At 33.7% G+C, this 17317-nt stretch overlaps 1 protein-coding gene across 12 annotated transcripts in view; it reads right to left on the reverse strand.

Annotated features, from left to right (window-relative positions):
* The window catches only part of Dhc16F (Dynein heavy chain at 16F), a 166846-nt gene that overhangs the window by 60356 nt on the left and 89173 nt on the right, over nucleotides 1-17317 (reverse strand). For all 12 annotated transcript variants that reach the window (XM_069812845.1, XM_069812841.1, XM_069812842.1 and 9 more), the window contains 10 exons: nucleotides 15343-15488; nucleotides 14759-14891; nucleotides 13815-13953; nucleotides 12197-12409; nucleotides 9777-9962; nucleotides 8932-9312; nucleotides 6490-6713; nucleotides 6149-6360; nucleotides 4198-4453; nucleotides 542-734 (listed from right to left, as the gene is read on the reverse strand). In XM_069812845.1, the coding sequence (XP_069668946.1) occupies nucleotides 542-734; nucleotides 4198-4453; nucleotides 6149-6360; nucleotides 6490-6713; nucleotides 8932-9312; nucleotides 9777-9962; nucleotides 12197-12409; nucleotides 13815-13953; nucleotides 14759-14891; nucleotides 15343-15488 (2083 nt within the window). The remainder of the gene's footprint in view (nucleotides 1-541; nucleotides 735-4197; nucleotides 4454-6148; nucleotides 6361-6489; nucleotides 6714-8931; nucleotides 9313-9776; nucleotides 9963-12196; nucleotides 12410-13814; nucleotides 13954-14758; nucleotides 14892-15342; nucleotides 15489-17317) is intronic.

Raw genomic sequence — 17317 nt, forward strand, 5'->3', positions numbered from 1 at the left:
AATGACTGTACCACGTAGATCAGTTCATCATCACATTAGTACATTAGATTTAATCTGTTACTTCTGTAAGTTATATCAAATTTATTTCTTTCATCTGAATGTAGCATAATCCTGAATATATATATTATAATTTTTTAAAAGTTTCTCTTGCAATTTCATTTTCCACATCTAATGAATCATATAACCAGTTCCCCATAAGATAAACCGTGCTACTCAGTTTAAAACTCCAAGAACTGCTGGAGGAGACTTCAGAAAGACTACACAAGCATAGAGTAACACAAACAAATTTGTTTCAAGTCCTTTCCTAAAGATTTTTATAAATGGAAGGAAATGTACTTTTATAATTTTAAAGGATTTAAATGTGAATTAATTAATAATGTGAAAGTGGAGAAAAGGGAATGAAAAGGTACTGTACACATTCCCGCATTTCTGCAATTGGTAACACTGTTGATTAATGCGAACTCAGAGTTCAAAGACATTTGTGTCATTTCGAGATTCACAATAACCTTAAAAATAATGTTTGATATACAGTGGCAAATACCTTAAATATATGTTTTAGTGTTGATTCATCAGGAGATGGTATGAGTAGCATTCCAAAATGTCTAACAAATCGTGGAGTAAGAGGATTTCTTCCTCCTCCAGGTGGAGCACATGCTGCTGCTATAGTAACATCTTCTATGTCCTTCCAAAAGAGCTTTTCTCGGTCAAATAGACCATGAAAATCTAAATATTGCCTACGAAATAACATGAAAGACAAATAGATAGATTATAGGTTCCCTTCAGTCTTATTTATTTATTTATTCCTAAGTTTATAGTTTAGTATCAAATTCTAGTTATTAAAAAAATTATCCCATATTAAGAGAGTTAACTATTGTATTGCAACAAACTTTTTTTAACATTATTATTCCATTTTTTTTTTTTTAATTCACATACGTTAGTTAGGAAAAACCCTTATGTACTGTACTTGTATAAATTTTGTTTCGTGTAACTGTTTAATGTTTACTGTCTGAAATATTCTATAATATAGGCCTACTATGTTGTAATGTAATATTCTGTAAATAGTCAACTGCAATGTAAATATTGATTGTATTAGGTAAATTGTATAATTATAATATTCACACAATGTACCTGTGTAATTAAAAATACCACAAATTCTCGAATACCACTCGCACTTTTTTCCGAAATATACAAATAAAAAATACAAATGCGCAGTTTATTCGAAATAAAGTTAGCAGCATTTCCCGAATTTCCTCCCTTGCAACTCCTAAGTTGGTGGGGCATGCCATTATCTTCCCGCACGGGTATTTAAATTAACATTGTTAAATGGCGTTTGGATTAGCAATACATTTGTCAGAATCAAGTTCAAATGTGATAATTGATAAGTGTATGCCATAGTTTGTGCGTCTTATATTTTCAATTCTGAAAATGAGTACCACTGAAGGGATGAGATTGAGATCCCTTACTTGCAGTGAAGATGTAGAGGAAGACGCGTGCTATTAATGTTGCAAGATATCGTGTAAATGGCCGATTAAGCAAGAGTGCAGTGTGTGCACATAGGATGTGTTTGAAATGCGTCCTGTTACAGGATAAAATTTATTGTTAACTGAAAAGTATTTAGATTCAATTGTTTTTAATTTGTCGTCAATAATACATTTGTCGAAAGTTTTTTTTTTTTTTTTCCAAGAGTATGGTAAGTGGCTTATTCCAGGGCGCAGGGTATTCGAGAAAATAGGGTAAATGACTATTAATATAACCAATCTACTGGAAGGAATGGTGAACGGGAAAAAAATTCCGGACAGAGGAAGATATCAGATGATAAGATATATGGATTTTATGTGGAGACCAAGAGGAAGGAGGGAAGTAGGGAAAATTGGAGAATGCTGGGTTTGCAATGAAAGACCTGTCCTTGGGCAGAAAATTATGAATGAATGACTATAACCAAATTTCGCCATTTATTAATTTCATAACCATCTTCCAGCAGTGACATATCCAGGAATCATGGTAAGGGACAAGAGGTTTGACAGTCAGTTTTTATTTTATTTTATATGGATCTAATAATACTCATATACACATAAATGACAGTTTATTATCATGATTTAATTTTAAAGCATGTAAATAATAATTTAACAAAAGGTATTATCATAAGAAATGACAATAAAAATAACAATGATCAAACAAGACTAAAAAGTAAAACAATTATAAAAGAAAAGAATATTAGAAATACGAATTACACTTATACTCTAACAGCATAAAATTGCTTACAAAAATTGCAAATAGAATAAATTACACTCAAAATAAAAGAAATTCTGGAATAAATAACAAACAAGAAAACCAATTAATAATATGTTGTTGTTTTCTAATGCCAGGCGTTTGACAATAAAGTCATTTGACCTCTTGCACTCCAATATTTTTCAAAGATATTATCATGACCAGCAGCTGAAGCACAGATTTTGAGATGTTCCGAATCCATTTCTTGGTTTGAGTTGCACAATGGACAGTTAGGGGACTGATATATTCCAATTCTATGCAGGTGTTTGGCCAAACAATCATGGCCTGTTGCCAATCTAAATGCAGCTACAGACGATTTTCATGGTAAATCGGGAATTAACTGTGGATTTTGATGCAGAGAGTTCCATTTTTTCCCTTGGGATTGTGTTATCAAATTTTGTTTGTTGAAGTCTATGTAGATTTAATAAATCTTTTCACAGAGTAATACGTAGATTTAGTAACAGGTCTGTAAGTAGCAGTGCTGCCCTTCTTTGCTAAAGCATCCGCATTCTCGTTTCCCAGGATTCCACAATGGGATGGTATCCATTGGAATACAATTCTTTTATTGATACTAGTGGCAGTTTTCTGGCCCAGTTGTAGGTTGCGCAATCCCACATATTATACAAAGCTATCTCACTGGCAGCTCTCTAGGGTGGTAGGTCAGAAAACATGACTGCACTGCTTGGTGCCAGATAAACCACTGGAATTCCTCCAAAAGATTTCCTAGAAGACATTGTATAAGAGCAGAACCTCAAGGACCATATCACTACACTTCCTACATGCTCAGAGAAGTAAGAGTGTACATTCTGGGGTAGATATTAAACGAATCCATCCACATGTCCGCCAATTTGCTTTCTTGACATATTTAAAAATTTGAAATGCCTGCTATTTATATTTTAATAACTGCAGACTATTTTAAAGCTTAAATGTTTAAACATCTTCGTGATTCAGATCTTAGAAAAGAGAACATAAATTTACGGATCACATTACAAAATGCAGGTCTGCCTAGATTCCTCAAATGAATCACCCTGTTAATTTGAGAAGTGTTACGTCCATTTAAAATAGAATAGAATAGAATGTTTTATTTTCGCTGGCAGAGTTAAGGTCATAAGGCCTTCTCAGCGAATAGGGATTATAAAGAATGGACACTTCACGTCGGTATCTTTGATGTAGCCGGACTGATTTCAATGACCTTCAAGCCAGCTAGAGCGTGAGATTCTGCTTTCTCCCTAGAGTTGGCGCTGACATCACACCAGCTAGCAGTCGACACAGCGGAAATATAACACATATAATTAATACATCTAGGTACATTATGTACTCAAATAAAATAAATTGGATCCATAAAATAATAAATCCGTCATTAACTGTAATGTCTAGACTCTACAGTTCCTTTATAATGAGAGTTGAGACATTGACCCCAACAACAATTAAAATATGTAATGATTTGATAACAGTGAAAATGGAAAAACAAAATTCTTATGAGAAGTAAAACCATATACCTATATTATATTATATACAAATATTAAACGAACTTTTATAATATATTATATTATTTTATAATATAATTTATTATATCTGAATATAAAAAATTATTATTATTACTAGTTTGTCATTGAGAAATAAGGAAAAGCTGTTAACTTGAATTTATTTGAAGCAAAGAGTTACTGGATTATGCAATAAGGTAGGCGATGTTTGGATCCTGTGTCTCAACTCTATATTCAATTATTATCTTAGCATATGCTCGATTACACTAACCTCTAGTGCTTGAAAGTGGAACTAAACGCTAGCGCACAGAGAAACAAAACACAGGAAAATTCGCTGTGTCCATTCTTTATAATCCTTATTCGCTGGCCTTCTCTTCCATTCAATCAGCCTTAATCAATACAATAGTGACACATCTACTTAAATTATGAATACAGTATTACGTACCTCAGCAGTTCTATGGGTGGTTGTGATCCGTATGTATCTAACTTGGGCATGTTCACGTCATCAACAAAAACAATTATCTTTTTTCCCAGCGGTGGTCCAAGGAGGGTTTTCTTTCGCTTTTCTAGTTTGCTTTCTATAATTTCTTGTGTTTGCGCACTACTTGTTTGGGCTGAGAAGTTCAAGCTGACTGAAATGTGATTACCTTCACTTGACAGTTTATTTAGCACGGACTTTGCAATAACAGATTTTCCAACACCTATCAACAGAGACCCATATCAATATACAACACATCTTCATCAAGTGATTTAAATATAATTAAAAGATGAATTTCATTTCATTGTTAATAAGTAATGTTATAATGTGTCTATGAGTAGTATTCCACATACACTGACCCTCATTCCATCAGTTACCTTTACTTATGGCGCAGGTATTATTAAATTAATTAAGTTTCCTGAACTTCTTCTACAAAAGAAAGTCAGAAAGCAAGGTTCCCATAGCCATAAAATGTGCAGGCTTGTTCATTTATCTCTACTTATGCCGTAAATTTCGCTTATTTTGCATGTAGGCCTACATTTGGAAAATATAATAAATATCTGAATTTGCATTGCATTTGAAAAGGAAAAGCTTAAAGAAAGGCATAGGAAAAGTATAAAATTCAAGTTTTATGAAGCACTTTGTAGGGCAAGAGGTGCCATGTTTTTTCGGGAATCCCTATTGTGAGATTAATGAGCTATGACTGGTAGAAGGAAACTAAATGGGGAAAACACAGGAACAACTGCAGGAAAAAACTAATATAAAATTCAGAGACTTCTGCATCATATTAGACATATTATATTAGCTAGATATTTAATGACCATGTGGCCACTATGAAATGGCGATATTAGTCTTTCCAGTGGCGGTTCCTCGGGGAAGGGAAGGGAGGAACGTCCTCCTCACATTTTTCTTCTTTTGAAAGTAAATACAAAATAAAATATGTGCCTTGGAATTCGAGGAAGATTCGATAATTTTTAAATTCACAGCTATAAGAAAACCTCGGTTGATCAAGTTTCAAATGACGAGCGCTCATGTGCTGCTAGAAAACTGTGAGAAAAATGCGAGATTGTTTGTGTGGAGGAAAGGCAATCATTCAACCAGTATAGGGGTAATGTACAGTTAGCACAATTCCCCCAGCCGTTATAGCAAGCTTATAAAACCGAATTTCGCCACTTACTGCAGCTCCCCAAATTCATCACGATGTTGCGTAGACAGCAGTTCCATACACTGGCCGAAATTTCATGAGAAATGATCCTCTCTCATGAAGACTCGAACCAGCACTCATTCCATAATGCTAGTCCAAGGCATGATACCTTAGACCAGTGTTTCCCAACCTTTTTTAAGTTTGCGGCACCCTTGAGAATAACATTAAAAACTAGGGGCACCCTTAAAAGTCCATGTTAATATATTCATTTATTGAAAGATGATATAATAAGTAACATACATCATAACATAATACGGTAAACTTTACTACAATCACTTAGTAAAAATACATCAATTTTATATACTGTTCTGTCGAAGTCTCGGGAATGTTCGTGAGGAAGCGAGTAGTCTATACTAGTATACTGATCGGGAATGTTCGGCAGGGATTGGCTGTAATGCCATCTGCCAGAGCCAGTTACAAGTATAATTGAAACATCGAAATGAATCGATCTGTAGTGCATGAGAGTAATTAATTTGACTTATCTTATTTCAAGACCTTACAAGACTTCAGGCTTAAGTAGACAGTATTTTTTTTATTTATTTCAATATCTCGCGGCACCCTAGGGCGCCGGGGCACACCGGTTGGGAACCACTGCCTTAGACCATGATGCTATGGTGTGAGACACAAGTTCTCTTTAATTACTAAAATGAATCACGACAATTATGGAGAATCGCTTACTGCTACTTTGTGCAGTTAAACTTAGGCTGCAATTACCTGTCAGCCCAGTGAACAGAACTGGGTACTTGACTTCAAGAAGTCTCTCCATGATGTAGCCCATTCTGATGGTTTCTGTTGTTGGCACTGTGATATCAAAGAATGGCACAGCTGGATTATATTGAAACAATGGAGTTAATCTCTCCCACAGATCCAGTCTTCTTGCTTGAATACTAACAAATACATTCCACAGATCTCCAGATGATGGTATGCTAAAAAGAGCACAAATTAATAAAAAATAAAATTTAACAATAGAGTTGTCCCCCTTCTCCTTTACTAGTTACGAAATTAATTAATTATGATATTTTTACCAATGTGGGAATATTTATTTTGTACTTTACCGTGCATCGGGATGTTCCTCAAATTGAGTCCTGACAAACACTTCGAACATCTCTCTGGAACTATCGATAATATTGCCACCCAGGGACCACATATAAGAAAACACGAAGGCCTGACAAATGAAGGATTTTACGTGACTTCTGTCTGTTTTCACATCAATTGCTTTTGGCAACCTCATCAGACTCTCCATCAGCTTACACATCATAGTGGCTTTGCTGATATCCACCTGCAAGAAAACACGTGTTGAGTAGAGCATATCACAAAGAACTTTGACAGCCTCTTTTGTATTCATTCATTTTTACTAGTTCTGTCCCAGTCTTCACAAATGTTTGATGTGAAGTCACGGATCACAGGAAATGACTATACTAGGTGAGTAAAGTATGCAACACTGCTTGTAGCTTTCCTATTTTTAATTTTACGAAGAAAGTTACACAGGATGAAAAAACAATATTTTGAACATGTCTTCAAAAATTATGTTCTTCACTTATAAAGAATGCGCCAAGGAGTCTGTTTTTTATGATACCATGGACTTATTTTTACATTTTTGGATTCTTCAGATCTGGGAACATACCAAATACAAAAACATTTTTACATAAATTGAAAAAAAAAACACACACACACACAAACACACTGATGGCTTGGAAAATTGATAGGCAACATTAGAATATTAACATAAGGCATAGAATATAATTTTACAATAATTTCACAATGTTCTAATTCTGTCACATGTTAATAACAGTTCACAGGTGTTCAAAATGGCCCACATTCATCGCCAATTGTCTTGGAAATCATTTAATGTTTTCAGCAACAATGTTCAATTGATTTATTGCATGTCATCCCTAACGCTTCATTTGAACTCTTTCAGATCTAGTGGTTAGTTATAGTAGACATCCCACTCCAAATATCCCTACAAGAAAAAAATGTAATGGGTCGAGATCGGGGGCCACTGTTATTCAATTGCTTTTTTATTAGCTTTTATCTTACTTACTTACTTACAAATGGTTTTTAAGGAACCCGCAGGTTCATTGCCGCCCTTACATAAGCCCGTCATTGGTCCCTATCCTGTGCAAGATTAATCCAGTCTCTACCATCATATCCCACCTCCCTCAAATCCATTTTAATATTATCCTCCCAACTATGCCTTGGTCTCCCAAAGGTCTTTTCCCCTAAGGTCTTCCAACTAACACTCTATATGCATTTTTGGATTCACCCATACGTGCTACATACCCTGCCCATCTCAAATGTCTTGATTTAATGGTCCTCATTATGTCAGGTAAAGAATACAATGTGTGCAGTTCTGTGTTGTGTAACTTCCTTCATTTTCCTGTAACTTATTCCTCTTAGCTTCAAATATTTTCCTAAGCACCTTATTCTCAAACACTCTTAACCTCTGTTCCTCTCTCAAAGTGAGAGTCCAAGTTTCACAATCGGTAATACAACTGTTTTATAAATTCTAACTTTCAACTTTTTCGAGAGCAGACTAGATGATAAAAGCTTCTCAATCGAATAGTAACAGGCATTTCCCATATTTATTCTGCGTTTAATTTCCTCTCAAGTGTATATTTGTTACTGTTGCTCCAAGGTACTTGAATTTTTCCACCTTGCCAAAGGATAAATTTTCAATTTTTATATTTCCATTTCGTGTTGTGTTCTGGTCATTAGCTTTCATCTATGATTATTTAATCCATGGTCTCCATATCCTCCACAGTGATAAATTGATATACTGAAGCAATTCTCTGTTTGTTATGAACACATACATTGGGACTATAAATATGAGGCAATTTTTACAAAATAATAATTTATAAATGGCAAAAAAAAATGTATTTTGTACATTTTGAGACCTGAAGAATCCAAAAATGGAAAAATAAGTACATGATGTCATTAAAAAAAAAAGACTCCTTAAAAAAAGAAAAACACAGTTTTAAAAACATGTTCAAAATGTTCCTTTTTCACCCCCTGTAACTTTTGTACTTACAGTTTCTTCGTAAAATTAAAAATTTGAGCAGAAACAGAAAATCCTTGACACAAGTGATACGAAAATCCTCTGTGAACTAGTGAGAAAGACATGGTATGACAGAATACAAAATATAGACATTAGAGAACCAATGTCTAATACATGGCAAAAAGGAATAGGTCCAGGAAAAAAGAAAAGAGTAGTATGACCAAGCAGAAAGAATGGTCTGATAGGCCAAAGAGACAATGCAGTTACTCAATTCATCCAGGATGAAATAGGTGACGTGCATTGGGAAAATGAAATGGCAGGTATTATACTATTACTTCTATTAAACTAACATCAAAGAGAAAAGTAAAACTGGGCTGTTTATTTTTCACTCTCATAACATGTTAAATATGACTTAAGACTATCAGTTCAACAACCAATAAATATGAAGTCGGAACAATCTAAGTGGTAAAATATGATTCTATGCGTTGTTATACAAAAGTACCTGATGAATAGCATAATCACAGTTCTTCTTTATGAAGACAAATCCCTCCTCCACATAGGTGCTGAAGAGGTCTTCGATGTAAGAACGACCGTCTTCTGGCAACGTGATGTCGAGCTTCGCCAGCCAGCTTTTGACATAGGGCAGCCATTTAATTTCGTCAGGGTCAATATACACCATGCCGCAGCGACTCACAGTGGCCGGGGAAGCTTGAGCCAAGTCCTGCACCTCGAACACCATGTGCACGTACGGCGTGAGCTTGATGCGTTCCGAATTAGCCAAGCACAGCATCTTGTTGTCATCCAGCACAGTGTTCATGTTCTCAATCCACACAGCATCCACTGGTCCATCGCACACTATCCACTGATGGTCATCTGTCTCACACTGAAACACATTAATCATTTTCTGATTTTTCAAAGATTTTAATTAAAGGATAAAATAAAAGCAGATCTTTACAGTGCTCAAACTAAGTAGGAAAAAACTGAAATGGTTTGTTGGCTTTAAAACAAAGCACTGTGGGCTGAAAATTCATCTCTATAGACTAGATCTTAGGAAGCAGATGAAATCTAAAGCTTCCCATTCACATTATAGCAGTTTTATCAGTAGGCTATCAAATTCTTGAACAGAAAAAATAAATAAAAAATGGAGAGAAACCAACCTCAGACTTCACATACAGGTACCTTTCTTGGAGTTTAAATTGAAATACATACAATCAAGAACTTATTATTGTTGCTATTTCAAGCATTTTTATGGCTGACCAATTAATTAGTGATCGCTGCAATAGTGATAAGGGTAATGATATGAAACATATGAACATATCTTACGAGTTATTTAAGATGTATTCTTACCTGTACAGCAGTCCTCACCATTATACCAAGTAAGCCATCTCTCCACTCTAATGTGAAAGGATTCACTTCTCCGTACAGTTCCCCTAATGTTACAGACTTTGGATTTAATACATATGTTTTTACTGGCTTGTAGTATTGATGTTGGACCTTATTGTAATATAATTTGGTTAGGGAATTTTTTAACACCTACAAAAAAAACAGTTATTACGTTTCAGTTACTTTGTTAGATAATCCTATACTTACATTAAGCATAAATGTTGTGTGACTGAATACTATACATGACAGACAGGAAGTTCAAGGAGTGCTCATTATTTTAGTCAGGTTATATGTATATATGTAGGAAGACGACATGGTGGACTTGATTTTATATTTACATTACATTGCTGAGAAGCACAATGAACTTAGAATACCAGTACAATAAATACTACTGTCGTCTTGTTTATATGTTTACTTACTTTCACAAAACTATAAAAATGTATAAAAAAATACAAACATCGACATTACTGAGAACATACTTTTAAGATGCAGTTATTATTCTTGACAATACCTTAAAATAAAACTGTTCTCTATAGACAAAAAGAATTTCTTATTATTCCTGACAGCATTCAGATTGAACCTATTAAATATCAAATAGAATGACAATAACGAGTGTTGTATCTTTCAATTAAGTTCGATGTCAAAGATTAATTTTCTTCTAATATTAAAACTGAAAATTGCTCTTCACGTTTCATAGACTTAACAAATGACAAACCTTGAAGGAGTCAAAGAGATGAAGGAATGCAAGCTCTTTTGTTAACCATGATGGTGATAACGACAATGCAACAAGTAAATCATATTCTTCTTTAATAGATATCAATTTCAAATATTTGAATAGTCCTTCATTTTTAAAGCTAAAACAGTTACAGAAGAATTTAACGAAAAAGGGCCTGTTTGCTTTATGTTTTGTTATTCCAAAAATTGTGTTATTTGCTGTTCTTGAACACATTAGTACTCAAAGGGTAAAATTTTCCAAACATTATACAATTAAGTAAAACGATGTTTTAAACTATTTCGTATTTCCTTCTAATTGCTGACACGTGGTACATGCAAAAAAATGATCACTCATCTTGCCACGGTGACTTTTCAATCAAGTAGTGTGATCACACAGCCAAATTTTGAAAGCTGTAACTATTGGCTCACATTAAACAAGCATCTTTAAAAAACTGAAACTTTTTAGTTTTAAATAAATATATTAATTTAATTATTGAAATGTTTATATGATGAAATAATTTTAACATTTTTAAATATTCACCACAAGAATTCTGAACACTTTTAAATTTATACCAAGTATCATCATCTGTATCTAGGCTCGAGGTAACAAGGTCTAAATATTGTTTCATGTGTCTAAATTAGAAATTAATACAAAGGGTTCTGTTCCTTTCATGTAAAGCATTCATTTCATCAAAGGATTACACTACTTACACAAAACTAAACTGTAACAACTTTGCAAACAAGTTAAAAAATTATAAATGTCTTCCAAATGTATGTAGTCGTGCTACATACATGCACAAGTTAGACAATAATTTTTAAATTTGGCTGTCTTTCTAAATAAAGGATATTTAATTTTAATGCTGGTCAAATCTAAAATATGCAGCTGTCTCACTTGAAAGGGTTGTGAACTGTATCATTTCATAATGATTATCCGAAAAAAGAAAACTAGGCAATGCAATCCCACATCGCACTTATACAATGCATATACTGAGATGTTTGTTAGATTACATGCATAAATTTTATTTGTAGTTTGAGAAGTCTGAGACCTGTGCAATCTTGTTGTAACTATGCAATATTATACCATATGCAACGTGTGATTAAGTCCGAAATCCTGAAAGTCCTATAACCATAAAATTTATATAAGAAAAATATTACAGGAAATCAACAATTGCGTCATTTCATAATACTAAAATTATTTACAAAAAAATTATCTAAGATTTAAAAAATATTCCCCCACTTGGCAAAATTAAAAAATTTAATTATGGGAAAAAGTATGCACTTTTATAATACATTAATTCGCAATTATGATAGAAGCATAAACAATGCAACAGATAACAGATTTGCCAAAGTTTCTGTTTTACCAAGGGAACTTTATTTACACATACAGCGTCTTGATGAAGCAGCAACCAGAGAAATGAACTTTTCAGTGAAGTGGTCGTCATACCAAAGTGTGCTGCAATTTGAAACCTTACTGTCTGAACTACTCTCGTATTCATAAATAACATATAACATCCACATTATGCATGTATTGTTCAACAGTACCAATTATTATATTATACAGTAAATTATGCTGAAAAGTATCTTGTATATAAAATTTAATTTTAAATTATTAGATAAGAACTCAGAACTTCAAAGCATGCTATACAGCAGTCTTGCCAAACAAGTAATACCTGTAGGACAGTGGTCTTTCCCCCTCCAGTGGGACCAACCAACATGACTCCATGACGGACTATCATAGTCTCGTGCAACTGAATAACTTTAGTAATCAGGCAAGGCTCAGGTTGCAGCACGTGTTCTTCCATTACTGTTACGATAGCTTCTTGTAGTACTCCGTAGTCCTGCTCTGGTATCGTAATTCCAGGGAACAAATCATTGAGAATTCCCTGTTCAAAAAAAAAAAAAAAAACACTAACTTAAACTAACCATACTTCACTCTATGCATCCGAAAACAGATTCAAAATCATCATTCACTTCAGGCAAGTCAGCAAAATCTCGAATGAGCAATAAGACAAATAAACTACTTGCAACATAACAGAGGGTAATTGTACACAAGCTGCAAATGATGATTATACAGTTCCATTAGAAGTCAATTCGGTAAAAATGGGCGTATATTAGAGAATATTTCATGTATTCGTCATATATGTACTCAATGTAGTTATAAAAATCCAGGATACAGTTCACTTATTTACTGGTTTTTACCTAGTTGCCTGGAGACATTTCACAAGTGGTCATTTTTAACTGAGTAATCATATGTCGCCGTCGTCTATTAAGCAAGATCTAGTTCTTCATTTTACAATTTTCACTTTTTAAAATAATTGTTCGCATAATTATGTAAGTTCAGCCAGATATAGCTGTAATATTGGGAAGGCACGAGAATAGTTCTGAAGATATCTAAATTTATTAAGTCATTCTGAAAAGTCCCTGATTAGCTATTTAGAACAGAATATCAAACAAAGGTAACACACAATCTGCGAGAGATGACTACCTTATTTTCACTGTATTTCGGTTAATGCATAAATACATTTTTATGACGAATCAAAGATATAGAGTGTGAAAGTAATATACTGTACAGATTTTAAGAACTTATTCTTTGGACAGAGTACAACAAAAAATTCTAATACTACATTAATCTCAAATTAATATTTTTCTCAGAAAAAATAACTTTCCAGTAAATGTTAATTATTAATTATATTTTACTCAATAAGTGCTATCTGTACAATTCTGATTTTTACTCTTATCATTAAATTCAACTGAGATATCGTAATAAGACATAGGGCCTAAAACTTGTAGGTAAGCAGAAGAAGAAGAAGAAGAAGAAGAAGAAGCAAAAAAAAAAGAGAGTACTATTATCATTAGAGAAACTGATAAGGAATTATTTATCCTTTCGCATTTTTTTCAATAAAATAGATGGTTTTCTTGCAAATTAAGTAAAAAATGTAATGTATCGTTATTCCCTCCATTAGGAAGTCTAACAACTCTGCTGTTGTGACTAAGGAACAGAATGCTGCTATTCAGACCGAGTTTGTGTGGTATTTGTAGGTGATCCGGCGATGCGTCGTTGCCAAACTACACACACTTTCAGTCTAATTTTCTAATTAATCATTACTTAATTATAAAATGCACAATAGGTATTTTATTTATTTTAATGTACTCTATTCATCTATTGCCCTCTTCGATCTGCACACTTATATCACTTCCATCCTGTATATATAAACATACACACAGTTGATCATCTTACAGATCTTGTTTCACATTTCGGATATTGAAGTTAGTTTGGACAGTACTTACTTGGAAGAGATTTGAATCTTCAGCCAAGAATTTGGGCAAGTTGCTATCACGCAGAGCTCGGATGAGCACTACGTCCTCACTGAGCTTTGGGTTGTCACGCTTCAGAGAGCCCGCCATTACAAGCACACTCTTCACGGCTCTGCAAATTAAGTGATACATTGTCAAAGGGCGAACCGTAGCAATAATGACTACTTCATAGGCTTGCTGTATTCAGATTTAGTAACAGATATTCCCGGAGTAACCTCAATGCTTGTGGTATTATTTCACGTATGTAGAAACCACCAAGAGTCCACACCTGTGGAGTAACGGTTAGCACGTCTTGCAAATGCTGGGTAACTTACGGTGTTAGACTCCAGACTCCGGACTCATTTCACCGGCATTATCACCTTCATCTCATTCAGACGCTAAATAACGAAAGCTGTTGATAAAGCGTCATAAAATAACCTACTAAAATAAAAAAAAACCACCAAGATTGCAAATTTTCAATATGAGATGGTGCTTGGCCTTCAGGCACACTCTGGAAATTATAACAAAGACAAAAACTCATTGTGTTCACCAGACCCAATCTGTAACTAGCTGTTTATAACCTAGTTGCTCCGGATTTGTGATTACATTATATAAAAATGATATTGAGGAATATTATCACAGACAACGGTGAAGCTAAATTGCCTGAGGCACTTGCCTGCTGATCCAAAGTTGCGCTCGGGCATGGGTTCGATTCCTGCTTGGGCTGATTACCTGGTTGGGTTTTTTTCGAGGTTCTCTACGAATGTCAGGTAATCTATAGCAAATTCTCGGCCTCATCTCGTCAAATATCATATCGCTAACACCAATCCTATCTACGCTATATAACACAGTAGTTGATACAATGTTGTTAAACTACCAACTAAAAAAAATATTATCAGTGCTATTTGTACCATAGCAATATATACCAAAATTCTTACCTCATCCCAAAATCATAATGATCTTGTTGAGACAACTGCTCACTGCACAATTTATACATCTGAGTCATTTTGTTAGCCAGAAGTTTAGAAGATTCAAACCCTTCTGAATATAATATGACTTCCGCAATCAGAGCTAGAACATAATGAATAGGACAGTATCAAGATGCCTTGTCTCTGATATCTCTACTAACTACCTAAACTCTGTAACCTAATTAAGCTAACCAAACTACACAATTTACTATATTATATTACAACCCATTTATTGTATTCCAGAGATATCACATCACCATTAAGACTGAATCTAAAATGCCAGATTGGAGAGAAAGAGAAAGAGAGACGGGGAGGACAGGGGGCATGGAAGGAAATATCAAAACTGACAGTTGAAGTGGCAGAGCCATGTCAGCTCTGCTTCGAACTCTCTCTTTCTCTTACTCTGCAGAACTTGTAATGAGTTGTCCAACCTAACCAGTTACTCAAGTTCGGTTGGGAAGCAGGGTTAACCTTGTCTACATTTTACTTATGAACAGTATAACATCTTAGTACATTTACTTGCCAATGACATTTAATATCATGCAAAATCTTACCATAATCTGGAACCATCATTGAAATTGGTCGAAACAGAGCTTTCAAATTATCTGGCAGCTCTGTTCTTCCAGCATATCCGGGATTCATTGTAATGAAAGCTGCGCACTGATGAACCAATTTTATTTCTCGTCCCTCAAACATGAAACTGCACGAGAGAGGAAAATGTTGTAGAGAAGGAAACACTGCAATCCATGCTCTTACAGAAATTGTAGTCTATTGGCTTGTAAGTGAAATATTTATCGCAAAACTAACTGAAGACTTGAAGTAAATGAGGATCTAAGTGCTATTTTAAAACTTTAGAGTAAAATTTGTCACAATATATGTTGAAGCTATTAGCATATGCACGTCGGGATGAATGCCTAATAAAACGATAAAGAAACGAGTCTGAACTTTAATTCTTATTCATGTAATAGTTATTCCAGTAAAAACACATTTTTCACGAAAATAACACTTAGACCCATATTTACTTCAAGTCTTCAATTTCAGAATTCTGTATCATGTGTTTACCTGTTTATTGCAGCATAATCTGTGTCATGCATTCGTCAGACTCATGATTTCTGTCTTATAACATTATATCCAACAAAAAACAAGGGCTGTAGGCCTATCATTATTTACAATCAAAATAATTCAGTATTCCAGACTTACTAGTAATAATGTTCGACTAATATTTAAGAGACTTTATTTATTTCTAGTCTGTTTTCCTAATTCTAAACAGCTCTACCCAGAAGAAATAATCGAAGTGGTTGACAGCTAAATCTCTCATACTGTGAATAGTTTATAACATAGTTTCTTCAGATTTCATTAACCGAAATTATTAAATCAGAGATATAATATATCAGACGACCCAGGCTTCAATGTTCTACAACATAATAATGTTGTTGTTGTTGTTTGTTAATGCTGAATTTCTGACAACGAAATCATTAATTCTCTCACTCTCCAGTATTTTTCACTCAAGGATGCCAAGTTGATAGTGGCTGGGCAGTGTTGAAGATGATTTTGATCCATTTCCTCTTGAAGATCACATAAGGGGCAGAGTGGTGAAGGAGATATCCCAATCCTATGGAGATATATGCTTGGCCAAGCAGTCGTGGCCCATAAACAGTCTAAAAATTGCAACTGCATTCTTCCTTGGGTATCCAGGGATGTTTCGGGTTGAGACAGATTCCCACCTTTTATTTTTGGAAATTTGGATATGATGATTTGTTATAATTTTGTGATATTGTGAAGTAATCATTCTTTTTGTTGTATAATAGGATAATTGTATAGCAGGTTTCTGAATAGTACCACAGCCCTTTTTGGCAAGATAATCAGCAGCATGGTTGCCAGTCAATCCACAGTGTGCTGGTATCCATTGAAAAACTATTTTTTTCTTTAGATTACAACATAGTAATGTAGCTATCAGCTGATGTATTTATAAAGCTAGGTCAGTATGACATTTCTTGTGTTGTTATGTTGGCGTTTAATATTACTGATCACAAATGATCCAGTTCAGATATTCTCTTTCAGATATTCTATTATTATTATTATTATTATTATTATTATTATTATTATTATTATTATTATTATTATTACTATTATTATTATTATTACTGTTGTTGTTAATTATTATTATTATTATTATTATTATTATTATTACTATTATTATTATTATTACTATTATTGTTATTATTACTATTATTATTATTATTATTATTACTATTATTATTATTATTATTATTATTATTATTATTATTATTACTATTATTATTATTACTATTATTACTATTATTATTATTACTACTATTACTACTATTATTACTATTACTACTATTATTACTATTACTACTATACTACTATTAATACTATTACTACTACCATTACTATTACTATTATTACTTACTTACTTACTTACTTACTTACTTATGGCTTTTAAGGAACTCGAAGGTTCATTGCCGCCCTCACATAAGCCCGCCAGCGGTCCCTATCCTGTGCAAG

This window comes from Periplaneta americana, chromosome 16 (assembly GCF_040183065.1).
Source record: "Periplaneta americana isolate PAMFEO1 chromosome 16, P.americana_PAMFEO1_priV1, whole genome shotgun sequence".
Taxonomy (NCBI): domain Eukaryota; kingdom Metazoa; phylum Arthropoda; class Insecta; order Blattodea; family Blattidae; genus Periplaneta; species Periplaneta americana.